The 25,885-nt window shown below is 54.1% G+C and overlaps 2 protein-coding genes across 4 annotated transcripts in view; one reads left to right on the forward strand and one right to left on the reverse strand.

Annotated features, from left to right (window-relative positions):
- KANSL3 (KAT8 regulatory NSL complex subunit 3) overlaps positions 1-25,885 on the reverse strand; it is a 146,861-nt gene that overhangs the window by 8,010 nt on the left and 112,966 nt on the right. The window lies entirely within an intron of this gene.
- On the forward strand, positions 1,991-17,863 carry ARID5A (AT-rich interaction domain 5A). Of its 2 annotated transcripts, none has more exons than XM_037886417.2 (7): positions 1,991-2,154; positions 6,762-6,898; positions 10,669-10,858; positions 11,857-11,909; positions 13,787-13,884; positions 14,759-14,924; positions 15,461-17,863. In XM_037886417.2, the coding sequence occupies exons 1-7, from the start codon at positions 2,151-2,153 to the stop codon at positions 17,027-17,029; spliced, it is 2,217 nt and encodes a 738-aa protein (XP_037742345.1). In that variant the 5' UTR covers positions 1,991-2,150; the 3' UTR covers positions 17,030-17,863. The 2 variants fall into 2 exon arrangements, with proteins under 2 accessions (XP_037742345.1, XP_037742344.1); XM_037886416.2 differs by lacking the exon at positions 1,991-2,154 and adding an exon at positions 2,649-2,902.

The raw sequence follows: 25,885 nt of genomic DNA on the forward strand, positions 1-25,885 counted from the left end.
ATAACTGTGACGATACTAGGGCTTTGGTTGGCACAGCAATGTCATGAAAACTCAAATAGCTCTGCTGGCAAAACTTTGAAGTGGAGACCTAGCCTCACACCTAGCTGCATCATTACTGCTTAGAATTTTTTTATTTTGAAATGTACTTTGTTTTTTTTTTAACTGCAGCAGCTACCACTGTGAAGGCAATGAAGCCTATGTGGAGAATTGCCATGTTCTTTCATAACAGAGATTCCAAGACAATTTAAAGATCATTGCAAAACTCCAGAATGTTACAGAGCATTTTAGCAACACTGTATATAACAGGCTCTGGCAACCTGAGACCCCCCTGGTCACTCCACTGGCTGGGCCATGCGGTTTAGTGGATCCTTTCAGCACAGGCTAAAATCAATTAGTTTTTTGTTTCCACCCAATGAACCCTTATTTTAAGTCTTCCAATTTTTCAGGGTTACGTGCTCCTCACTAGTTGCCATTTGAGTGTATGATTCAAAAGCTGCCCTATTAAGCCCTATTCCCCACAACTGCAGATCACGGCTTTATTTTAAATTAAGTCCTCGCCACAAGGCAGCAGAAGCCAGAGGGGGGGAAAAAAGGGCAAATTTATGTGCAGAATGTAACGTGACCGATGGGCCATGCACAGGCCCCTGGAACTAGAGCCTGGAGCCTGGAAAGAGGTTGAATAACAGTAACACGCCAATGTCAGAACCAGTGCTTCCGGAGGGACAGACATCTCAAGCCCAGAGGGGGCCGCGCTGTGAACACAGCCCTGCCCGCGGGGCCGGAGCCAAAGCCCGCTGAAGTCACCGCCAGGGCTTGCACTGGTGTCAGCTGGACTTTAAAGGAGCCGACCAGAAAAGCCTCTGGTTCGGTAACTCCGGCCCACGGGCTGGTCACGCTGGGATGGCGGGAGGGATCGCTCAGTGGGTTGAGCGTGGGCCTGCTAAACCCAGGGTTGTGAGTTCAATCCTTGAGGGGGCCATTTAGGGATCTGGGGCAAAAACTGGGGATCGGTCCTGCTTTGAGCAGGGGGTTGGACGAGATACCTCCTGAGGTCCCTTCCCGCCCTGATAGTCTATGAAGGAGCCTGGCATGGCACGTCTCCGCCCGGCAAAGCCACCACGGTCCCGGACTTCCCTTCCCCCCCTGCAGGGCACATACCCTGCCCGCAGGCCGGGGACGGCCCCACGACCCCTCTCAGGGGAGGGTCTCTCTCTGGGGTGCCGCCTGTCCGTCCAGGGTGCTGGCGCGGGTACGCCTGAGCCGGCTCTCCGCTGCCCTGTGCCCGGCTCACGTGCCCAGAGGGCCACAGCGCCTCCCCGGTTACACCGGCGTCAAACCCTAGCGATGTGAACGCGTTACACCGGTGTCACTCCGGACTAAGAAAGGAGTCTGAGGGGACAGCGGCGCGCGCGGGCTGAGGGGAGAGCGGCGCGCGGGCCGGGCGGGCTGAGGGGACAGCGGCGCGCGCGGGCTGAGGGGAGAGCGGCGCGCGCGGGCCGGGCGGGCTGAGGGGACAGCGGCGCGCGGGCCGGGCGGGCTGAGGGGACAGCGGCGCGCGCGTGCTGAGGGGAGAGCGGCGCGCGGGCCGGGCGGGCTGAGGGGACAGCGGCGCGCGGGCCGGGCGGGCTGAGGGGACAGCGGCGCGCGCGTGCTGAGGGGACAGCGGCGCGCGGGCCGGGCGGGCTGAGGGGACAGCGGCGCGCGGGCCGGGCGGGCTGAGGGGACAGCGGCGCGCGCGTGCTGAGGGGACAGCGGCGCGCGGGCCGGGCGGGCTGAGGGGACAGAGGCGCGCGCGGGCCGGGCGGGCTGAGGGGACAGCGGCGCGCGCGTGCTGAGGGGAGAGCGGCGCGCGCGGGCCGGGCGGGCTGAGGGGACAGCGGCGCGCGGCAGAGCGGCCGCGCACCCCGGGCCAACTACAACTCCCAGGGGCCCGAGCTGCGCGGGGCGGGTCCAGCCCTTAACTGACTGCGCCCTTCTCCTATCGGCCGCGCCCACCGGCCACCCCTGCCCAATCGGCGGGGCGGGGCGGGGCGCCAGGCCGGCGAGGGGAGCGAGTTGCTGCCTTCTCAGCCCGGACACTCCGGAGTATCGCATGGGGCGGGCGGCGGCGTGGGGGCCGGGCGGGCGCTGAGGCCTCGGCGCTGCGGGCGATGGGTAAGAAACAGCCCTGCCGGGTCTTGGCCGGGAAGCGTGTCCCCGCGCGGGGCGGGCCGGGGGGGGTGGTAAATTGAGGGGGAGAGTCGGGGGGGGCCGGGCTGGGCGGGGGGGGGTAAGTTGCGGGGCCGGGCTGAGGTGGGGGGGCCCGCGCCCCAGGAGCTGCGACCGGTTCGGGGTTGGGGCGGGAGCCGGCTTCCGACCCCGGTGACGGTAAAACCGCCCGCTCCTGCCCCGCGCCCTGCCCGGCAGCCGGGGCTCGCCGGCCCTGTCCACACGGCCGGGCCGCAGTTGTCCTCGGCGGCAGGTTCTTCAGAAGGGGCGGGGCGGCGGCGGGACGGGGGGGGGGGGGGGGGTTTTTTTCCTCCTTGTCTCAAAAGTTTCTGGCTGCCGGGGGCTTCCCAGTCACTTTTTATCTCGCAGTACACTTTTCTTTCTAGTTGGTAAATTTCAGCGCCGCGTCGGGCTCTGGCATCCCACTTCCTGTTGCGGTTTGCGCTCTGTCGCTGTTCTCAGCTAATTTGTTGTGACAGCTGTCAGCAAGAGCCTCCCTCCCTCTCTCTCGCCGGTTCCCAGAAGAATCTGCCTGTTTTTCCCCTTCCCCGCCGCGGCCCCCAAAGGGTTAAGCGGCGGCACGGCGCAGGGTGTACGCAGAAGTCGGGTTCCATTGTACTCTGTCATTTCCCGAAAGCGGCTCGCTCTCCTCCTTTGAAGATGCTAACGGCCCCTCCTTCCGAGCCAAGAAATGGTTTGACCTTTTCAAGAACACTTTTTTTTTTCTTTCTTTCTTTCTTTCTTTTTTTCACCCCCTACGGCCGCGGAGAGGAACGAAGCTGAGCTATTCCCATTTGCCCCCCTGCTCACCCGAGCACGCTCCCGCTCGGTAGTGTGAACAAGATGCATGTTCAGTAGTGGGCGGGGGGGGGGGGTGCGTGCGTGAGTGAGTGAGTGACTCTGGAAATTGCAGATTGCTGCTGTGAAATACAAACATCTCCTGTCATTGTTGGCAAAGGCAGAACCAAAAATCCAGAATGCCAGAGGACTCTGCTGTTCCAGATTAGATTGGAGTCGTCCTTCCTTGGGGGCTTCGTTAAATCGCACTCTCCCTTTCTCTATGCGCTGGAATACGTATGAGGTTGAGCACCCCCCCCCTCCCCGCTGCCCCTTTGGGTAGGGTTTAGATGAGCTCATGGGTCATTGGCATCTCTAATTTCTGTGATTCCCTGAAGTTTGGGAATGGATTTGCTGCACTTTCTTCCTTGCTGGCATTGGCACCCTACTGGTTCCTCTCTCTCACTCTTGTTTGTACTGAGTCCTTGCTTTGTTAGCAAGGTTGGGGTGCTTTTGTTTTAAGGTTTCTTTTGTAGCACGGTAATCTCATGGCTGAAGCACAAGGGTCGGAGCCTGGAAAACTGGCTTCTATTCCTTGCTCTGCCATTGTGTGACCTTGGGTTAGTCCCGCCCTTCCCCATTCTGTGCCTCAGTTTCCCCACCTGTAAAACGATGGTTATGATATTGCCCCATCACATTTGATGCTGTGGTATCAACATTAATCCACTAATGATGAGAAGATAAAGAACTGGTTTAAAGCAGCATGTCCAGCTCTCCTCTCTGGACTGGTGAAAGGAGAGTGCTGGCAGAGGAAGGGACACCACCATAAACTGTGTGAGCCCCCAACTGTGCAGAAGGGCAGCCCCGAAACAGGCACTTTGCCATCCCAGTAAAACTGCCAAGCAGGGTCCTGCGTGCAGCTGCCTTGCAAATAAACAGGTGCTTTTCAGTGTTGCAACCCAGATAAGATGCATCCCAACTGGCATGAAACAAAGAACAGTACAATACTGGATCCTCAGGATAGGAAATGAGGGTGGGGGGAGGAACAACTGCTGGGATCTGCATAGGAAGAATGAAGCGGGATCAGCAGGACTCTGCAGAGCAGAGGGGCAGATTCCTACATGTGAGGAGAGCCAAGTTGTGCTCTCACTCCTCCATATGCGACCCCCCCCCCCCAATGTCTCCAGTGTCAGCACAGGCAGGGGTCTTCCCTGTTTATATAGGGAGAGGAGGGCACAGCTTGTCAACAAGCCGTGATCCATCCAGTATAACTGTTAGGAGAACTCTCTAATTAATGGTGTTCGGCTTGCGTTGTAATTAACAAAAACACCTGCACTTGACTCCTTTGTTTATTGGGAGTTGTGCTCTTGCCTCAGTGAGGGGTTCAGGTGTCTTTGTCCCTTCCTCTCCCTGCCTGTTCTCTGTGCCATGTTGATGAGCCCAGGCAGTTGGGGGGAGGGGGGGAAGAATTGACTCGCCGCCTTCCTCCCTCCCCCATAGTAGCTCCTGCCATAAGCTGGGTAAAAGACTCAAGCTGTTCTCTGCTCTGTTTCCCAAAGTTGTCATCATGTCCAGTAATCCTCTCAGAAGCCGGGCTTGTTTTGGCTGCCGTGCGTGGTGATCTCATGCCCAGAGAACATTAAACCGGCCAGTTTTCTCTCCCCTTTGTACAGTATGTGAAAGCGTTTTATGAGCTCGCTGACCCTGTGGGGCTGAGAACGACACAGCAAACACGAACTGGAGTAGGCTGGGCGGTTGAGCCTTGGGAACAGATCAGCGCTTGTTGTTTAAAGGGCTCCAGAAGGAGAGGTGGATATTTCACTAGCGTCAGAAGGAGAGACTGATGTGGCCTGGTTCTGATCCACCGGCTCTGGTTCCGATCTGCCCTCCCCTCAGCTTGGAAACAGGGGTTGTTGGAGTAGTAGGTGACCTCACCCCGGCAGATGTTGCTCGCTCAGGCTCAGGCACCAGCAAAAGTGCAGAGTAGGAGAGGTTTTTTGTTTGTTTGTTTCTCTTCCTTCCTTGTTGTGTAAACAGAATCTATATTAAGCAGTTATGCAACATGGAATGAATCCCACAAGTGAAGAAGGATGGGGCGGGGCCTCTGCCCTGAATTCACAGCAGATCATGTACCATTCCAAGCCCCTTATTTCCAGAAACGTTGTGTTGTGTGGGAGTTGCTCAGCAAGGTTGCTTGCTGGACCACAGTCAAAGACAAGCTATGTCCCAGGTTCTGACTGGGGGTGGCTCCATGCAGTCCCCACTATGGCAATCAGGGGCCCTCTTCGGGAGAGGCCTCAGGACTGGAATTTGGCACTGGAACCTTGCTCTGCCACTGTCCTGCTGTGTGATCTTAGCCAAGTCACATCTCTGCTCAGTGCCTCAGTTTCCCCTCTTTCAATTTAGATTGTAAACTCTTCAGGGCAGGTAGGTGTCTGTGTAGCACCCAGCACGGCGGGGCCCTGATCTCAGTGTGGCCTCTAGACTCTACAGTAATACACCTCTTACAGTGTCCCGGCTGTGCTTCTCTTGGCCTGGCCCTTGGGCAGGAGTTTCCTGCTGGTTCTCTGGTCGGGGGTGGGCATACTTTTTTGTAATTGTTCAATTGTCAGTTACTTTTGGGCTGTATTGGCAGCAGCACAGACCCAAATACTTGCTTTAGGCCTAATGGGGACAGTGCAGGGCAGTCTGCCCAGCTCTACCCCCCTACTGACTTGGAGGGGTTGGGATTCTTCTATGAGCCAGGTGGGAACTGGTGAGGATTATTTAACTGCTGGGCGGTGGAGGAAGGTGGCCTCTACTCGGCTCTCACTGTCTATGGGCTCTTGTTGAAGAGCTTGAGGGGTGAAGGATAGGACGTTTGACAGGGCAGAACTAGCAGGAGTGGTTAGGGGCTGCAGGAGACCTAAGGCAGGTCTCCATGTCTTGCGTTGTCTCAGGAAATGCCTGGGGAAGTGGAAGGGTCTCTCCACTTGCTCGCTGGGGCTGGGGGGGTTTCCCATCCCTCCTCAGCAACTGAAGGGAGAGTGAGCCACCTGCCAGAGGCAGTTAGCCGAGCGTCTGGCAGGAACGGATGTGGCTGAGGTGGGGAAGCGTTCACAGCTCTGCACTGGCTCCCACGGCTCCAGGAAGCCACCCTGAAAGCGAAAGCAGTGGCCAGACGGCCCACCATCAGGAGCTGTTGACAAACATGCATATCTCTGAACAGGAAGCAAGGCAGATACCTGCGTCACAGAGGTCTCTGTTCTTGGAAAGCCTGCTTGTCCTTGGGCCCAGTCCGGGGCAGTGGGTCCCTCTGGCATGTCTGAGGCTGAAGAGTGTCCCACTCTGGAGTTCTGACTGGGTTCAGCTGAGGGCTGGCCCCCTGTGCAGAGCTGGGACCTCCCTCAGAAAGGGTGGCGTGTAGCAATGAACCATGGGTCCACGCATGAAATCCTGAGAGACCCAACTGTTCCCTGAGTTCAGGGCTGTGCAGATCTGGGCATGCGGGTCTCCATCCATTGGAGAGTCCTGGGAAGTCTGGATCCAGATCCAGCTCTGCACCCTGCGTTTGAGGGGAGGGAAGGTTGGATCCTGGGTTACTGATGCTGGAAACTGGGGCCCTGCAGCATTTGAGGGACTGATCACATGTATTCCCTAGTACGTGTATCTACCTGTTTGGTATCTCACTCTGCTGTGTGTATGCGCAGAGTATGGAGAGAACCTCCCCTTGATTTGCATGGTTGTTCGGGCCTTTCGCTTCTCAATGGTTTCTCCATCTTCTTCCTTGGCCACAGCACTCAGCTTCAAAGGGAAGAGGAAGAAGAAGACATCCACAATGGAGGCTGCTGGGCCAGGGCCTGTGGAAGAGGCTGATGCTGTGAAGCCTGGACCCGAGGGGAGCCAGAGCACTGTGGACCCACTGGACCGGGTGGTGAGTGAGAAACAGCATGAAGTTCTCTCCTCGTCTCCCATTGGAGTTTCTTGAGTCACTCAGCCTTCTCCGTGAGATGAGAATGGGGCGCTTGAAACCTCTGAGGGAGGTGTGTAAAGGATGCTGTCATTTTGTTATTTGGGTACCTGTGTCCATAGCTGCACTGCTGTTTGACAGGCAGCAACTGACAGCAATGCTCCGGGAACAACAGCTGAAATTCCTGCGCAGCCTAGCGCAGGGAGAATCTCTCTTCTTTCCCTTGATGGCAAACAGTTGTTAAAGGCTGTTTCATCGCTGTTCCAGCATACCCTGATAGGTGTCCGTATGAAAAGACAGCCCTGGACTTTGGGTTGGTCTCACTCTTATTCTAGATGAAGGGAAAACAACAAATTGTAAAGTCAAGCCTCCAGGGAAGAGGGGGTTGTTTTATTTGTATTATCATAGGTGCCCCAGTCCTGGCCTGGGACCTTGTTGGGCTGGGTGCTGTACAGCCCCAGAACAGAGAGAGGGTACCTGCACCAAAGTACATGATGAGAGCCGACCGGCAGAGGCAGAGCACAAGGAAGCAATGAGACAGTGTTGTCTACCTGGGCAGGGCAGACACAGGGTCGGGGAAGGGGCAGAACGCACCAGCAGAGTGAACCATGCGATGCAAGCAAATGGCAAGTTAGTGCCAGGATTTTTTTTTCTTAAGATCAGCTAAAGGGAAAGAAAAGGGACAGGGATGAGGGGGAGAGGGTTGGAGGGGCAGATGTGGAGTGACACGGAGATGAAGGGACTATGGGGGAGACTGTGTGCATCGCCTTTATAACCTGCTGCTTCAGCTTGGCCTCAGTCGCCAGCTCCCCCTGAAGCCAGGCTCCTTGGATGCAGAGCCATTCCATAGAGTGGCTACGGAATTCTGCATGGGGCCTGTTTGCATGGGCAGGGCTGACTTGCACCTGCATCAGTCCCTTATTTGCACCTGCAACATGCAGCAAAGGTGTGTCCCTTACCATAGAGAAGACCCAGAACTTGGTTTTTATAAATAGAAGGGGATGATTGATTGAGGCTGCTGGATGCAGATAAGACTCAGGGGTTCTCCTGAACTTCCAGACAAGTGCAACCTGTGCTGCTGAAGCAGTTGTGCAACAGACTACTGATGCTGCTGCACTCCTAGGTGTGCAAACCTGCCCGGTGCTCAGTTTGTGCACACAAATGGCTGGTGTGCACACACAGGTGTGCACCATCTGCAGCAGGGCGTCGGAAGCCAGGCTGCGACTGAGACACTGAGAGTGTTTTGGGGCAAGGCACATTACAGGCCTCTGGAATAATCGGTGCAGTTATGGAATTGAGACCATTTCCAGGAATGGTGACAACCCAAAAGAGAAAGCAGATGCTCAGATTGTCCGTCTGCATCACGTGAAACTGAGAGGGGAGCCACAGGGCCAAGGAACTAGTGAGGGGGAAATGGGTGAAGGGCAGTCGGGAAAGTCATGTCCGCCTTTGTCTCTCTCTGAGCATTGCTGCCCTTGCTGCATGGAGCATGTTGCATAGTTATGTATGCTGCTGGGTGCACATGGCCCCATGCTGTTCTGTGAAAGGCCTGCGGGAGCGCACCCAGCCCAGTGGAGGTCACTGCATGGAGCATGTGGGCCGTAGGAAGCGTGTCCGTTCTCTCTTTTGGGGGAGATGCCCCTTTAGCTTACCAGAGGCCTGTGGCTTCTCCATTGTGGAAGGTTGTGAGTTCTGTTCCTCCTGTTGCTTGTAGGCATCTGCCTGCCTGTGGGGCCTGTTCCATGGCTCCTGGCCACAGAACCTTCCACAGGACTGTCGCGTGAGACTGATGTGTCCCTCCTCATCCACTTCCACTGTCAATTTAAAGTCCTCCTAGGTTGCAGCCATGGGGTGGGTGTGAGTCATACAGCCTCCCTGGGTCAAGTGTTGGGTTACACTGGTTCTTGTCAATCCATTATCTCCCCAAGCACTATGGAAACTCACATATGATGCCTTGTGCCTTTGTGGGCACATTTAAGGGGCACCTGCCACTTCCATCGTGGTGGGGAGAGAGATGGGATGGATACGAAAGAGACCTTCCCCTTGGTGCTGAGAGTGAGGGGTGTAGACTGCGTGAGTCCTCAGCACTGGGTGGCTGGTGTGATTGCTAAAGATGGGACTAGAGACAAAGTGTCCCCAGCAGTCCCCTGCCGTGGGCCTAGCTGCTGTGACAGCCATGGCAGGACACACCATAACCCTGCTTCCATTAAATGGCACTGGATGTCTTAGGTGACCAATAATGGCAGACCATGCCTCTCGCTCTGTGGGCCACCAGTGTTGATCCAATCTAGGAAAAATTGTTCCTCGCTGAGAGTTGTTCTGGTGAAAGGAGTTTGGTGAAGTGGTTCATTCACTCAGTCTGGTTTCCAACAGGCAGGTGGCCGCTTCACCGAAACCACTGCCACAGCCAACTTAAGTGGGTAGGCTTAGGAGAGCGGGCGAGGACCAGATGGTGTACAAAGCATGTCTCGTGCTCTAGAGGAGAGGCCTGTCCCATCAGGGCAGGCCTGAGTGGGTTGTGGTGGTGCTGAGTGGGTTTGAGAAACTTACCCTGTGGCAGAGGCCTTGAATTGCCAGGACTCTCGCTCACGCACCAGTCCCCCGCACTGAATTCACTGAGGTTTAAAAAAGGAAAAGGAGGCCCAGAAATAGCTCAGCAGCTAAAATAACACCACTGTCACAAGCAGTTAAAAGAATAGAAAGAAGAAAAAGTGCTGGGAGCTGAGCAGCTGCTTTGCCCAAAAATAGCAACAAGTTTTATAACTCTGGAAAATGTAGAACAAACAAACGAGAAACATTTTTAGCCGAGAGAGAGAGAGAGAGGATGAGAGCGAGTATTTCTGCCCTTCTGTTTTCCTGGAAGCTGTTCCTCGTGTTCTCACACAGCTCCAGTGCTCTGACCAACTTGGCTGCCTTCCCAGCCGGGAGAATAATAAACTCTGGCTCTCACTCTTTAGTTGCACAAGTCTGTTACTCTCCGGAGCTAATAAAATGCCTCCGACCGCAAAACGCCTCTCGATGGTATTTAGAGCAGTGGTACAATGCAGCATGGCATTTGGTGAAAACCCCACTGGTGGAAATAGAACCCAGGAGTCCTGACTCCCAGTTCACTGCTGCAAGTGTGTGTCCAGCAGGCAGAGTCGTGCAGATGTGTTTGGGGGTGTCCAAGATTAGGTTGAAAAGAAGCAAGAAGATGTGAAGCTTCAGTAACTCTCTTATCATCCCTGCCATTCTGTAAGTTGCCTTGCATTGTTTCCCTCCTTGCTGAGGGACTCTGGGGGCAACTGGTCCTGGATCCTGGCCCTCCAGCCTGCACAGCTGTTCTGAAGCAAACATGAGCTAGGTCGTGGGAGCTGCTGCTGCTCCTCAGCTGTGCATATCTAGGAGGGTTAAGGAATTAATACAGTCCCCCCACCATCATCCACCCCCCCCACACACGCACAAATGCAGTCTTCTCTGGATTCAGGATGGCTTTAGCCGGCTCTGTGTGGCAAACGCATGTAAGTTGGGTGACCTAGTGGCAATGGCCTGGCAGTCAGGACTCCTGGTACAATTCCTGGCTCTGATAGGAAGCATGGTCCAGTGAGTAGAGTGCGGGCTGGGAGCCAGGACTCCCGGGTTCTATTCCTGGCTCTGTCATGGACTCTCTGTGTGAGCTGAGGCAGGTCCCCTCCCTCTCTGTCCTTTGGCTTCCCCACCTCAGTTGGTGATTGCCTGGCTGTGTTTCTCTGCAGGACTCGCCAGCGCTGAAGCCAGACAGCAGCTCCGAAGAGGAGCAGAAGAGGCTGGTGGAGGAGATGGGGGATGAGCAGGCATCGAGCAGGGAGAAGGAAGAGGAGCAGGCCTTCCTGGTCAATCTCTACAAGTTCATGAAGGACCGTCACACGCCCATCGAGAGAGTGCCTCATCTTGGCTTCAAGCAGAGTGCGTCCATTTACCTTGCACGCGTCCACTCATTTCTCCTGTCACAGCTTACTGCTCAGCTTCTCATAACTGTGTCTTGGGGTGGGGGGGAGAATTCCAGAAGCCTTTGCTGGTTCCCAGCGCAGGTGGCACTGCAGGAGTGGGTTTAGGAGTGACATGCCAGCCACCTCTTCAGGGCCGGCCTGTGAGAGGCTGACACATCCATGTAACAGCCAGCCATAGACTGGGGGCAGGAAGTGGGGCTACCCCAGGACAAGTGCCAGTGATTCCCCCTCCACGACTGGCAGGCCCAGGCCTGTTGGCTGAGTAACCTGCCAGCGCCACGAGCAACGAGCACCACTCAATGGCCCAAAGGAAGCAAACTGTTGCTGCTTGTGAGATCCTTGTGCAGGTGGCTCACAACAATTCAAGGGTGGCTTTTTGAGTGACCAGAACTCCCCTTCCCAGGCCCTGCATGGATGGGGGTGTTATCTATGCTGCGCCCTCTGGAGCAGGGTGTGGGGGGGTGCTAACGGCAGAGAGTGAAAGGAGAAAGCCATCGTGTGTGGTGAAGCTTACTGCTCTGATCTCTGTCAGTGCCTTGGCCATGCCGGCTAGGCGGGCAGCTTCCTTGCGACAGTGCCTCTGTGCTCACTGGGCCCATAACAGTCTGCTAATCTTCCTTGTGGCAGTGCCCTGCCCAAGCCACCCAGTGTCCCAGCACTAACCTCTCCCCAAAAGGCAGCACAGCAGCTGGTCTCCAGGCATGACACGCTGCGGTGCTCCCTATACATCCTGTGTATGGAACCCTGCCCTGGCTGACGACCCTGCATCATGTTGCTAATGGCCCATCTTGTAGCTCCCATTAAAGTCAATGGGGCTGCTCTCACACAACCTCCAAGAGTCTGACTGACAGGGCTGCTGGTGATGAAGGGTGAGTAGTGTCTTGGCACAGGTGTCATGAAACATTAGCCCAGTGACCTGTCCTCACTCCTTGCCCATTCCTTGTCTTTGTCTAGTTAACCTGTGGAAGATCTACAAAGCTGTGGAGAAGCTGGGAGCATATGAGCTGGTAAGAAGCGTGGAACTGAATTACTGGGGCAGGGACCCACTGCCATCACCCTTATGCTGCCCTGTTGCAGGGTCATCTCTTTAGCAAAGTGGGACACAACTTCCTCTGGAGCCTAAATCTGTTGCTATGTGCAGCAGCTGGGAGCAGGACAGGGTTTAGAGGATCATGGCGGACTGTCCTAGCCTGTGGCCAAACTCCTGTTCAAACAGGTCTCAGCTGCAGTGCTGGGGCAAGGCTTCTTGGCATGGAAGAGACCTCCCAGAGTCTCTCAGCTGAGGTGGAACTGCCATTGCTTCCAGCCAGAGTCATGCCCGGAGGGCTGAAGGTAGTCCCTGGTGCACAAAGCTGTGGTGGCCAATCCATGCTGTTGGTGCTGATCTCGGCCCCAGTGACCCCACTCGGAACGAAGAGAAGGGGCTCAGAAGCTGGTGTAGACTTTCCTTCGGGCTCTTCTGCAGCAGAACTGCAAAGATGGTATCGCTGGGGTGTCCCAACTGATTCATGCCTCCCTGCAACAAGCAAATCCACTGCGTTAGAGGGGGAGGGGCAGGGGCGTCTTGGTGAAGCTCATGGTTCAGGTCCTGGAGCAAAGGACAGGGCACACAGCTGCTGATTGGGACAGACAGTGCAGTGCAATAAGCAAAGCACAGTGCTGGACCTGGAGGGAGAGGGGTGGAGAACCTAGTCCCTGGGGACATTGGCAGCCAAGGCAAGAGAGTTTGGGGGAAAGGGAAAGGTACCCTGCTCAGCCCCGTAGAGCAAGAGCAGTGTGCAGAGTCCTGGAGCTGGCCATTTAAAGGCCCTGCCCTGCTGAGGCTGGTGGGCATGAGAGAGTTAACCAGGCACCTGGTGATTTATCTCTCTGAGCAGAGCAGCGCTGGCATCTCCTGCTGCCTCTTCCTGTCCCTGGTGGATTTAACGGGCAGAAGGGGGAGGGGACTTTGCTGCAGAATGAACATTTTCCTTCATGTTGGCACTTTGCTTGGCTCAGCTAATTTCCTCCCCGTCGCCCCATCTGTTCCTGCGAACGGCAGCAATGAGAGTTGCTGGCGCCAGCACCTGTGTGGAGCGCCATGGGGAGGGGAGGCTGCCTGGAGCCCGCAAGAGGGGCTCTCCAGCTCCAGACACCAGTGGGATGGAGCATGTGGTGTTTTCAGCAAGTTGACCAAAAGCCCTGCCACCTGCAGATGACCCACCCTGGGGTGAGGGGAATGGATCTAGTTAGCACCCATCACTTAACTCTTGCCTGGCTCCCAGTGCAGCACGGTGCTGATTGCTGTTCAGGGGAAGGATGGCTTGGGGGTCAAAGCAGGACAGCAGGAGGTCCCAGCATAAGCAAGTAGGGCCTGCACTGGCGCTGACAGGTTGTGCCTCTCTACACCAGTGCTGTGCTGGAACTGGAAAGCCTGGGTTCTGTTCTAGCTGGGCCGTTGTTGCTCTGTGGCTCGGTTTCCCCTGCTGTAAAACGTGATGGTCACAGCCTTAGGCTGGATCCCAACAGGTGTCCCGTGATCTGTGTGCTGGTATCCTGTCCTCAGCCATGGCCCTGTCGTGAGGCTCCATGGAGGGCTGGATGTAGTCTCAGGCGTTAGTGCAATGAGCATCCATCAGCAGGTCCAAGAGCCTAGGCCCAAGGATGCCAGCTCTAACATAGAACCTGTGGTCAGCTCCTTGGGTACTCCCCAACCCTAAGCTTTGGAGGGGAGCTGCTGTCGCCACCCCAGCCCTGCCCAGGCACCCCAGATTCCTGTGCTGGCAGGGCCTCTCCCTGCTCTGCAGCAGGGCATATCGCTGGGGTAAGGCGGGCTGTGCAAGGTGCTCCTGGATGCTGTGGACGCAGCGTCCCCAGTAGGTCTCATTCTCCCCTCCTTTTGCAGGTCACAGGAAGACGCCTCTGGAAGAACGTGTATGATGAGCTGGGGGGCAGCCCTGGAAGCACCAGCGCGGCCACCTGCACCCGGAGGCACTACGAGAGGTACGGGCCCTGCTGCCCATGCCACAGCCCTGGAGGCACAAACAGGAAGAGCAGCCAGCCCTCCTGGAGTGCCTCACCTCAGCGAGCTGTCAGTGTCACCAGGAGCAGCCACGGACGGCTGCCCTTGAGGCCTCGGTTTGAGTGTCCGCCCTGCCAGCCAGGCTGTGAAGTCTGTCCCGGCGACCGGCACTGTCTGTGGTGCTGAGCCCACACTAGCGCAGCAGGGGGCTTGCTCCCTCTGCGGCACATGAGGTTTGAGCTGGTTACTGTGCCTCTCGTGCAGGCAGCAGAAACTCCTGCTCCCCAGTCCAGTGGTCCCAGGTCTGACCCCTGCTGAGGTCACTCTTCCACTCCTGGGTCCCCAGATCAGTAGCTTCCAGTTAACATCATGCTACATCTGGTGCTTCCCACCTTGTGCCCACCCTACGTGTAAACTGGGTACCCCGGCAAGTCCTGCCCCTTTGCTCTGTGCCTCAGTTTCCCCATCTGTAAAATGGGGTGTGGTACCACCCTTACTCTGCAGGTTGTGGCAGGAATGCACCCAACCATGTTTGAGGTATTTGCGGATCCTCCAATGGAAGGGACCAGAGAAGAGTGGGGTGGGGGGAGCAGCCCAATTGTTGGCGGACATACAGGTCCCTGAGGATGCTGGTTGCACCTGCTAGGGTGTAGCAGTCCTGGAATCTGGTGCTTTCTCCTAGGAACACGGGTACTGCTGCGTAGGCCTAGTGCCATTGCTGTGCTCTGCCCGAGCCCAGCCAAGTCCTCTGCAGTGGGTCATGGTTAGGGTGGGGAGGGCCTGCACGTCTCAGTGGAACTGGGCTCCTCTGGGCCACAGTCCCTGATTCATGCACTTGGCCTCTCTGTCCTGCAGGCTGGTCCTCCCATATGTGCGACACCTGAAGGGCGAGGATGACAAGCCCCTGCCCCCTGCCAAGCCCCGGAAGCAGTACAAGGTCTCCAGGGAGCCCCGTGGGGAGCAGGGCGATGACGCAGCTGAAAAGAGCAAGAGAGTCAAGAAGGAGAAAAGCGGAGACCAGGTGCAGGACTGGGCCAAGCTGGGCCAACCCCTCCTCAGGGTCTCTCAACAGCAGCCTCCAGACCATTGCTCCTGACAGTGCTCATGCTGCAAGGAGAGATACTGGGGGCTGTGCTGGGGCGAGGGACTGGGCAGGGAGAAAAGCTTCTGAGAGAAGAGAACTGCAATGGGCTGTGGAGCTGCAGGGAGGAGGAGGAGGCTGTGACTGGACGCCTGGGGGAAGAGAACAAAGGAGTGGGCAAGTGTGGGAGCTGGAGGGTTGGCCCCCCATGGCTTTCAGGGCGGACTCCAACTGGTCGGTGGATCTGGACAGCTGTAGTTAGAAGTTCAGGTTAGAATGGGGAGCTCTTACTACAGCGGCTGAGGAGGAGTGGGAGCTGCTCACCCAGGTCAGGGGTTGGCCTGGGAGTGCCCCTCTGCATTTAGCAGATGAGTGGGGGCTGTGTCCTGTGCCCCCTCTGACCCTACCCTGGCTCTGCTCACAGGAGTGTGCTCAGCCCTTTCTCAGCGCTCATGGTCCCATCCCTTGGGTTGCAGGTTTTGCCTGAGAAGGTGAAGCCGGATACCTCTGCCACTCCAAAACGGGGCAGGGAGGCTGTGACAGATGGCCCCGAGCAGAGCCGACCAGGAGACCGAGCTGAGGGGCTTCCCCTTTCGAACACCAAGGACTTGGCCAAGAGCCAGCCATCCATGAGCTGCCACAGCAACTGCAGGGCCCACGGCTGCTCGGAGGCCTACAAACGGCTCTTCTCCAGCTTTTACTTCAAAGGGAACCATGGCATCATGTCTCCCTTGGCCAAGAAGAAGCTGCTGGCTCAAGTGAGCAAGGCTGAATCCTTGCACTGTCATGAGAGACATCTGAACCATTGCCCAGAAGGCAAGAAATCCAGGTCTGCAGGGCTCCCCTGCCCCAGCCCAGAGCTCGACTCCAACAGGCCATCAGTCATTCATCAGAGCAAAGAGGGAAGGAGCCCTGTGCCAGAGGGGGATGATGCCAATGACCCAGCCCAGGCGTGTCACCCCCCTAACAAAGGGGAGGGGGCACCGTGCCCAAAGGGATCTCTGAGCCCCAGAGGCAGCCAGATATTTCCGAGGACAGAGGACGGGAGTTCAGGGCGCCACCTCTCCCCTGCTCCTGCCATCTTCACTGGCCACTTCCATGCGTACAGAAGTGAGGTTCTGAAACCCGTGAGCTGCCACCCCCTACGAGGCCCGATGGAGTATTTTCGGGGCTTCAAGGATTTCCCAGAGTCTCTCTCCATCTATCAGCAGCCAGGCAAGGACCTGCAGCCAGCCAACCTCACTCGGAAGAGGCAGGAGGGTACGGAGGGTTGTGTGGAGCAGCCAGAAGATCTGCGCAGCAAAGCGAGCCAGGCCCCGCCCTCCTGGAGCAGAGACAGCCAGGGACCCTCTGCTTTCTATAAAGGCAGCTCTGCGGGGAGCAGAGGCTCTCCCTTTGCCAGTGTGAAAGCCTGCTGGGTCCCACCCATGGCCAGCTTTGCCAAGGCCAGTCCCCCGCTGCCCAAGAGTGGTGGGCTCGTCCAGCCCATCCCACAGAGCCAGGTGGGCAGCCCTGCCCTGGGCCCCGGGCCGAGGAGCAAGCGCAGTCTGGAGGAGGAGGGCTTTGTTCATGGGAAGAAGCTAAAGGCTGTCTCGCCTCTCATCAAGGGAGTGGAGCCAAAGGACAAACGCGGCGAGTCGCCGAGCCTCCAGCAGGGCCTGGCCAAGCCCCAGGCCGTGGTGCCAAGCCCCAGCTTCCCAGCACCGCTCCCCTCTGCTGCAGGGCAGGATAGTTACAAAGGGACGATGCTGAGGTTCCCGGTGAACTTTGGCAGCCCCGCGGACCATTTAAAGGGCCAGTCCTCTTCACTGATTCCTTCGCTCTCTGTCAGCCCATTTGTCATCCCTGCATTTCCAGGCCACTTATTAGCTGCCTCCACTCAATCCTCAGACCTCTGCCGGCCGCTGGCTGCCAGCCTAGTGCACTACCCTACGTCTTACGACAGCTCGCTGCGCCAGAGGCTGTACCCTGTGTCGACGTGGCACAATCAGCCAACGTACGCCTCCCCTCACGGGACCACCTTTCACCGGAACAACAAGCTGTAGCCACTGGCACGGACCCTGTCACTTGTGGAGAGAGAGGTTTTCTACTGATGGGAGTGGGTCCCAGCCAGCCATGGCGCAGGAGTAGGACACTCAGTAACATTGCAGCTGTGCTGCATCTCGCCTTTGGAGCTGCCCCAGTCCCGTGGCCTTGTATTGCAAAGCAATCAGAGAATATACGGACAGTGTGGACCACATCATTTTTACTCTTGATCTTTGAGCTTTATTTGTAACTGACATCGTACGCTGGGGACTTCAACACACACGTGTTGTGGGTTTTTAAAAAAAAAAAAAAAACGGGAGCAAAATAGGTTCTGGAGATTCCTCTTAATGCCAGAGGTGACCCCATCCATCTTGTAATCGCTCAGACAAGTAGGTTCCAAAGTGCAGCACGAACGTGGATGTTGTCGGTCCATGATCCTTAATAGCAGGACTGAAAATAGGAGTGTAAAGACAGGGAGAAAAGAAAAATTGAAATGAACTAACCAGTACTGTTTCTAGGGTATCCCAGTATGCCAGCTGAGTTTTTGGGGTGCTCTATGATCCATGTTACAGAGCACTAGCTCTTCTGATCTAAAACAGTGCGAGTTTATTTCAGTTGAGTCGCCTCAAGGACAGGAATCATGGGTTTAAATTTCCAGAGGCTTGGGGGAAGGGAGTTAAAACACCCATTGGTTTTGCAGAGCCCTGAAATGCTTTGAGACGTTCCCAAGCTACTCCCATCCCAACGTGACACTGTCTGTGGAAGCTCCTGTGGATCTCTCCAAAGGCTGCGTTGGTCTGGTTGGAAGCATCTAGGTGGTCTACAATAAAACTGCCCAAGATGGTGCAAAATGGGTAGAGTGTTTGGGGTCTGTGTGATCTCTGGGACTGTGGCGGGAGGAGGAAGAGGCCCATCAGGAGTGGTCAATACTAAGCAAATAGTGTGTTCGGTGCGTATGCTTTGTGATGATGGCATTGTCACTTAAGGAAGCACATGTGATGGGGACCTGCTGACCCGGCACTATGTCCAGGGCTGGTGAGGAATAGCTCTCTTGGGAACAGGCTGGCACCACCTTGCAAGAAGGTGGTTGGATGCTGCTGCAGGAATGAGCAGCAAACGGTACTGCCTGTCCTCACATAGGGTGTAAGCACTGGTACAACTCCACTGACTTCAGCGGGGTTAATCACACTGGTGGGACTAGGAGATGTGAATTCTGACTCCTACTCCTGTCTGTTTCGATGCCAGACCTGTCCGCTCACTTCAGTGGGAGCAAGTTCAAGGCCTTGAAAGGGTTAAAGATGCAGAATCTTAAAGTTGGCAGGAAACTAAGACTTTTTGCCACCTGAGCTGTGGGATCTTGGGAGTTGCTCAGCTTCTGCAAGTGGTGCCGCGTTCAAAACTACTGCTCCGACTGAAATGCCTCCTGCATGTTAGAAATGGGAATTTCTGCCTGCCCCTCTGGCCATCCTTCCCTTGTGTAGTGTTGGTGAAGGGCATATCGGGACTCTCCTTCTAACCCTTGGTTCAGCTTCCTCCAACAAACCCTCTTCTCTAATTCAGTGACACCCCTCACCCCCCCCGGAACTCTGGCTAGTGTCCTGTGCTGCCTAACTTCTGCCTTTGGGGATTTTGCAGCCCACAGAGCTCTTGGGAGTGCAGGGACAACTTCGGAGGTGAGAGTGTCCAAGAGTCTGAAGTGGTGTGCCTGATACTTTCCGTTCCCTTTGTGTGTGTTGCACTAGTTCAAACAGCCGCTTACCAACATGTAACTTACGCAGCTCATCTGCATCTGTCCCCACAAGGCTTCAGCTAGACCAGGATTTAAAGGTGCAGTATCAGATCGTGTCAGCTGGCTTGGACTAACCAGCACCTTTGAAAGCCTAATCAAGACCAGGCAAGTTGTACCTTCACATGTCCTAGGTCTCGGCTCCCATCTAGCTAACAGCACCCCTTTAAATCCTAGGCTAGGCCAGGCCTGAGTCTAAGATGCTGTGGCTCGTGTGGCCGGAGACTAGAAAAGAGGAAGGAAGCAAGAAAAGCATCAACACAAAGGTGGCAGAGAGAATCACCTGCCATTTTACTTCACCCTTCTCTCCGGCCCTTTGATGGGACAGTAGATACATGTACCAAGTTGTTGTGGGAGTACAAGTTAAACCAGACGTGGACCTTACCCCTGTGTTGGTCAGTAACACTAGTCACTGTTGTAAGAGGAGGATCAAGACCAGGGATTCCAACTTCCATCCTCTCTCAACTGCACCCATTGCTTTTTGTGCGTTTTGGTTTTTATTTTAAAAAAAATCTGAATTCAGGCTCTGTTTTTTCCCCCCCACTAGAGCTGGGACTGAAGGGGCTAAGCTCAGGCTTACAGGCCGCTTCTCTCGCACTGACCATGCCAGCACTGCCCATTCCTGGGGTGGTAACAGAAGAGCGCAGCTTTTCACTGCAGGGTTCTCAATGCAGACAGGTCATTGTTGCATATTATGATAGGAAACAGGGAATGGGACTGGCAATTTTGGTGACTATTTTAGCAGCACAGTCTCTGTGGGATCTGAGCCTTCCAGATCGGGAGTGGGCAGAGGTGGAAGTGTTAACAAATGCTGCTGTAGGTAAGGGATAGAGAAATTGTGTCCAGATGGACAGGTGACCTAGCCACGCATTCCCAAAAGAGACACGCTCCATTTGTCTCTTACTCAGCCTTGTATTCAGCCTTCTCAGGCTCATCCGATTCTGCAGGATCGTGTTACCAGCAGACTGGCCTAAATCCCTAAAGATGAAAGGCATTCCCTCCCCTGGTTGGCCCCCAAGTGTCTCCTGTGAAGCATTCCTGCTGCAGGAATGCTGCCTGCATTGCCCCCTCCTTTATTTCTGCACAAATACCACGCTGCCTGAGGCACGGCGCAGTGCTTCTAGGACTCTGAACTGTGCCTTGCACGCACTCAAGGGGTCATGTCTAAACTAGATATGGGCCTGAATGTCCCTTGACCTTTGGGGAAGCTGGCTCTCGCTGCATAAGGGGGCATGGTCACTGTTTTATCCACTTTCTCACCCATTTAGAGCTATCTGCTAATTCCACTGAACAGGGGCCTTCACCTCATTGCAAATCAGCCTTCTCTCTGCCAGGAGAATAGACTGGGCAGCCTTTGGCCGAGTGGCATGCTTCCCACCCTGAGTCCAAGGAGCCCTGGTGGCCTCCACCCTAAGGGGCCCTGTGGTCATCCTAAACAAGTGCCTTATTCAGGTGAGCCCCATGTGTTTCAGAGAAAGCTGCTCCATTCTCATGTGCTTTCTCCTGGCCTTGGGTCTAATTCCTGCTCCACGGTGCTGCTTTCTCTGCTGGGTTTGACACACCTCTTCTGGAGCTGAAAAGAACACAAGTTGGAAAACAGACTAGTCTCAAGCCGATCCACAACTTCTCATGGCCAGACTCACATGCTCTAGCTCCAGAAGAGTTGACTGTAACTGTTGGGTGCCAGCACGCCCGTTGGTGAAGTGTAGATGCACTGAAGTAGCTCAAGATGCTTTCCTTGAGAGGGCGCTGTAGACAGATTTCCATATAGACATCCCATTACAGCACTACAAGTTCTAAACTTCCCCATGCAGCCCTGAGAAAACAAACCAGAGAGCTCCCTCCCAGCAGGACAGGTGGAATTCGAAGGCTCCAGCACTGGATCTATTTATGGCCACTGTATAATTAGGTATGGGTCAAAGTATACAGCGGTTACTGTTCAGAGCCCTGGGCAAGCTTCACCCAGACCTGTGGCCAGCGTTCCTGCTCACTCACGTGCTCTGCTAATGGGAGTTGCTGAGGGCTATGAAGGTGGAGAAAATTGGGCACAAAGGTGAGAGTTGTCTTGTGAGTTAGCATGATGTTAGAGACTGTAGAATAACATGCTATTTTGAGGAACTTGTGACTGGCTGAGAGGGCTTTAGACTTGTTTTTTAGGCTGTTCTTAGAGGTTACTTGAAAATGACTTGTCTGTTTTCAGTCCCCCAGTGCAGTATTTCAGGTTCCTTGTTAAGCTATTATTTTGAATGAATGTATTTAACTGCAGTTCAGGGTTAGGTTTCCAATAGCCCTGCAGCTGGACAATGTGAGGCCAGTTCGCTAAGCACTGAAGATCAGTGCAGGGATGCTCACTGATTTTGCTGCTGTAAGTGCTACACCAGTGACCCTAATGTAGAAGGTCAGTGTCTCTCTCTGGCCACCAGCTCTACACATGCATGCTCCGATTTACCGAGGGTCTTAGCTGGGGCTCAGAACAGCCTCAGGTGACGTGAATGGGAGGTGGTGAATGCTACGTCATCTAGCATGGGCTTAGTTTGGCAGAGTTACTGCAAACCACTACTCTAGCCTGAGGAATCCCACTTGTAATGGGGTGTCTCTCCTGGCAGAATCCTGACATAACAGGGTTAAAAAGAAACCTTCTGCAAGTATGTTATGGTTAAGGTGTCCCGATTTTATAGGGACAGTCTCGATTTTGGGGTCTTTTTCTTATATAGGCTCCTATTACCCCCAACCCCTTGTCCCGATTTTTCACACTTGCTGTCTGGTCACTGGTCAGCCTAGATGAAAATCCCATCAGGCGTGTTCTGAAACACCTGCAGATGTTCAGCGCCCCCAAGTGGCTAGTCAGGAGTAACAACTTCTTGTTCTGAAGCTTACTACTGAATTATGTTACTGCCACATCCTGGTATGTAAATTCATTACAAGAGCCTAACGACTCCATCAAAGGACACGAGTTACTTTTCCAGCTGCTGCCATGCCTTGGTTTCCAGCGCCAACAAATCCGGCTCTTGCTTCTTCCTCTGTGGCCTTCAGAGGAGTCGTGTAGGAAGGCAAGCATTGCATACTAAGCTCTGCTCTTCTCCTTGGGATCCCTTCTCAAATATATATATTACATATACTGCATGGAAAGAGGCTTCAGGCAGAGACTGGAACAGCAGCACCAGAACCTGCTATTAGTCGAGGGAGTTACGTAGTCTCACACTTGTTTTTGCCAGTGTGTCCTTTCAGTTTGAATTGTCTCATTCTCTGGTTTCTGAGCATCCACTGTGCAAGATATGTACAGGAGTTTCCCTGTCTCTCTACTTGGAGATCGAGGTTTTCTTATGTATGTCTGATTATCCATATCATCTAATTTCTCTGTTGCAGTTTTGGGCTGTACCTCCTTTTCTCACTGGTTTGCTGAATGTGTGCTCTAGCTCTGACCCAGCTTGTTCTCTTGTATCCAAGGTGAGAATGTTAATTTTCTCATTTACAGCTTTGGTTTTGCTCACTGGTCTTCCAAACCTTTGCTCCAGTACCCAAATCACACCAGTCAATCTCTGGTGGTGGTGTTTGTTAGCTGTGGTGGGGTGAGGTGGGTATTCCTCCATTCCAAAAGCTTTTTCTAATCTTCCCCTTTTTTCATTTGCTGACCTCTGTTGGCAAATCACGTGCCCTGGCCCATTGTTCTGGTAAACCCATTGCATCAGGAGCTGGTTCCTGCTGAAGATGTTGGAGTTGTGTGTTTGCTCAGTGAGGTGGGGAGCGCTGGAGATGCCAGTTTCACGCTGACATGCAACCTTCCCCACCTGCATGGCAGGATTTCCTTGGCAGAGACTAGCTGCCATCAGTGTCCAGTGGAGAAGCAGGTAAAATCTGGCAGCTGTATGAGTCTGGCATTAGCAAGTAAACAGTCAGCCCCTGGAAATCTTAGCCTCATGGAGGCAGGCTGTTTTACTCTGTCATTCACTTGCTGTGAGCCCACCAAGGGAAAGGTGCACGGTGCTGTGATGAAATGTCCCTTGGTGCTCTATAAATCGAGAGGCTGAGGATCACGTGAAAATAAAAATGTGAACCTGGGGACACGTTGTGCTTTCTTCCTATGTATTTGTCTAAGGTACTTCCTATTCCATTGGACTAGAGGTTTATAGCCTTAGAAAGTATCTATTAAATATGGTCTCTGTGTTGGCTAAATGGGCAAACACGTTGGCTCCTTTAGATCTACTTAAGGGTCTCATTTAGGAAACACTAACAGGTGTGACGAGGCATGAATTGTACTGTGTTACTGAAGTCTCCTGGCAGCAGGGAAGTGCAGTGCGAATGCATATAATGAAGTGTAAGGAATGAAGTCTTACTGCAATTGTGAAATGTTGTTTTTGTTGGTCTATGTATAATAATTAACACTGCCTTACCAAAGCTCTTTGCAAACTGCTATATACAGTAATCACTTCATGCACCACTAAACTGCAGGAGATGTGTAACACCTCCCATCATGTTTGGAATAGGAACCGAAAGCACTTCTTTCAGCTGGGATGACAGAGTGTAGGGGCAAGATATACTTACTCACGTTGGAATTTGGGATGGGAGAGCTGCTCTGTCTTCTAAAACATGCCAGGGAATGTTTAGGCACCAGGTCACTGAGCCTGAATCTGCATTGCCACGTCCCATGTGCAGGCGTTTACACAAGTGCAGAGTGGATGCAAAATGCTGCCAAAGCTGAGTCTCTGCTTTTTCCACGGGTGGTAATGACCATGCAAGGGGTCAGATCTTCAAAAGAGCCTGCATTTAGCACCTCTATTTGGACACCCATGGTCAGATTTTTCAAAAGAGCTCAGTGCTCAACAAGTGAGCTTGAAAATCTGGCTACCAATTTGGGGGCATAAATGGGTGCTGAGAAAGCCCTTCTGAAAAGTGGGGCCAAGGTGCAGGGCACTAGAGAATCAGACCTATTTTCTTTTCCTTCTCATCTGAGAGCACCAGGCCAGCTGCTGTACCTTGCCATAGTTCTGCTGAAGTCCGCTGATTTACACTAGCTAGAAATCAGACCCTGTGGTGCTGATGCAGTTGGAGGCCAGTAAGTGGGGCAGTAGGATAGCAGCTGCTCTTGGTGGAAACAAGAGAACAGATTACTTTTGTATTAAAAAATAAATAGGAACTTTCTGATCCCAAGCAGTTCTCTAAGGCAGACAGGACATTATTTCGAAACACAGGTTTCCAACAAAAATATTTGACAGTCAATTTCTCCTTCACGCTTCTGCCAAGATTATTTTATTGTGGACCATTGCATACCTTTAAGGGGCCTGTTATTATGTACCCACATTTCATGGCATTGCTTAAATTTTGATATTTAACATTTCTGAGTTTGAGGAGCAAAACCACGATTCTCCCCTGCAGTTATAAATACAGAGAAAGGAGAGAGACCTTGCCAGTCACACAAAGCAGTGGTAGGCAAACAGCTGTATCAATCCATCTTTCTAAACATGGCCAAGCTTATTTCTGATGGGAGCAGACTGCAGAGGGAGGCAATTCCATTGCAGGTAAAACCGCTGGCTGATATCTCCAGTATCTAAAGGTGTGGTTCTAATCCCTGGTACATGACGTTTCTGTGAGCAGTATGCCGGTTCTCCTTCTTGTGTCCTTCCACCACAATCCTAGGGTTTTCCCAGTGTTGGGCACGTGATACGTCCTGGTCTGTAGCTCTAGTGAGATCTCCCATGGTGTACGGTTCCTCCAGGAGCTAGCAGACCAACAGAGGTTCCAAGGTCCGTGTTTCACCAGTCACAAGTGTGTGAGTTGTTGGAATAATCCCACTGCCGGATATTGGCTTTTGGCCTGCTAACTCTTGTTCAGCGGCAATTTAAACATCTCCAGGTCAACTAATGCTCCTCTGCACCTGCGGGAAGGTAAAGTCCATGTGCATTTTGGTGTCCTTGGTGAGTATTTTGAGCGGTGGGCATCACATTTCCAGCCATGCACCTGTCTGTGATTTTTTTTTTGTGGGGGGGGGGCAGTTTCATTGCAACTAGGAAGCTTTTTGCGATTTCAGGTGGCAAACTGCCATGGTGTGGCCATGTTGTCTGGCATCTTCAACTCGTCCTAATCATTCCATTTTGCTCGTGACCACTCTGCTAATGTCTGGTGGAGCAATTCCAGCAAGCCCCTACAGGCTGCTCACGTCTGTTGGTTTTAGACATCCTAGGATGGACCCGGCAGCTGTCCATTCAGCACATGAGCTAGCTGCTTTGTGTGAACCGACCTTTCCCCCACCGGCCATGCATATCCAGCCATCGAATAGCAAAGTGCAAGGAGGGTGGCTCTTAGTGTTGCTGGATTGGTTCCCCATTTTGAATTTTCCAGCTTCTGGAGTATGTTGCTTGGTACGCAGGTGCTTCAGCCTTAATGCTGACCTTCTATGCTGTGGCTCAGCCTCCTGATGCTGCTTGCCCAGTGCCGTCCTTACCCATACACAAAGCACGCAGCTGTGTAGGGCACCAGGAAATTTGGGGTACCAAGTTTCCTGGTGCCCTGCGCAGCTGCATGCTGCTCCAGCCCCTGCTCTGGCTCTGCCCCAGCCCCCCCCCCCCCCCCCCCACTCCCCTGAAGATTGCAGCCAGGCCCGACCCGGCCCCAGCCTGCTCCGTTTCCCTGGCTCCCAGCCGCGCCACCGGCGAGTGCTGGGGGGCGGGTTGTTATGCAGACAAAACTACACAGGATCGTTTCAGGGGACAACACGTTTATTATAACACAATTTGATTTATGACCAATAACTAATATCTAATACCTATGTGTACGTACACACACACACACACACACACGTTCTGCAGTTGCTGTATAGTTACCAGTCCTGAATGCAGCTTGAGTTCGTGGCTTGGGTTCGTAGCTTGTGGCGGCTAACTGGCCAGGAAAGCTGGGCACAAGGAAGGGCTGGGTCTCTGTGGGGCATGCACCGATGCCCTTCCATGTTGGCAGCAGAATGTTACCCTCCAAAGTCTTCCATCTCATCCATCCTTTTTGTAGGCTTCAGTTTGAATCCAGAGTCTATAGGTCTTGCTGTATCACGCTGCCTCTGGGTCCGGTGTGACTGATCACCCGTCAATTTCAGACCTGACTT

This window comes from Chelonia mydas, chromosome 26 (assembly GCF_015237465.2).
Source record: "Chelonia mydas isolate rCheMyd1 chromosome 26, rCheMyd1.pri.v2, whole genome shotgun sequence".
Lineage (NCBI taxonomy): Eukaryota > Metazoa > Chordata > Testudines > Cheloniidae > Chelonia > Chelonia mydas.

Excerpts from the sequence above, each read along its gene's own strand:
- ARID5A (XM_037886416.2), top strand. The coding sequence starts at position 2,869 with ATGCTAACGGCCCCTCCTTCCGAGCCAAGAAATG. Across the intron at positions 6,899-10,668 it reads TGGACCCACTGGACCGGGTG|GACTCGCCAGCGCTGAAGCC; the intron begins GTGAGTGAGAAA and ends GTTTCTCTGCAG. Across the intron at positions 14,925-15,460 it reads AGGAGAAAAGCGGAGACCAG|GTTTTGCCTGAGAAGGTGAA; the intron begins GTGCAGGACTGG and ends CTTGGGTTGCAG.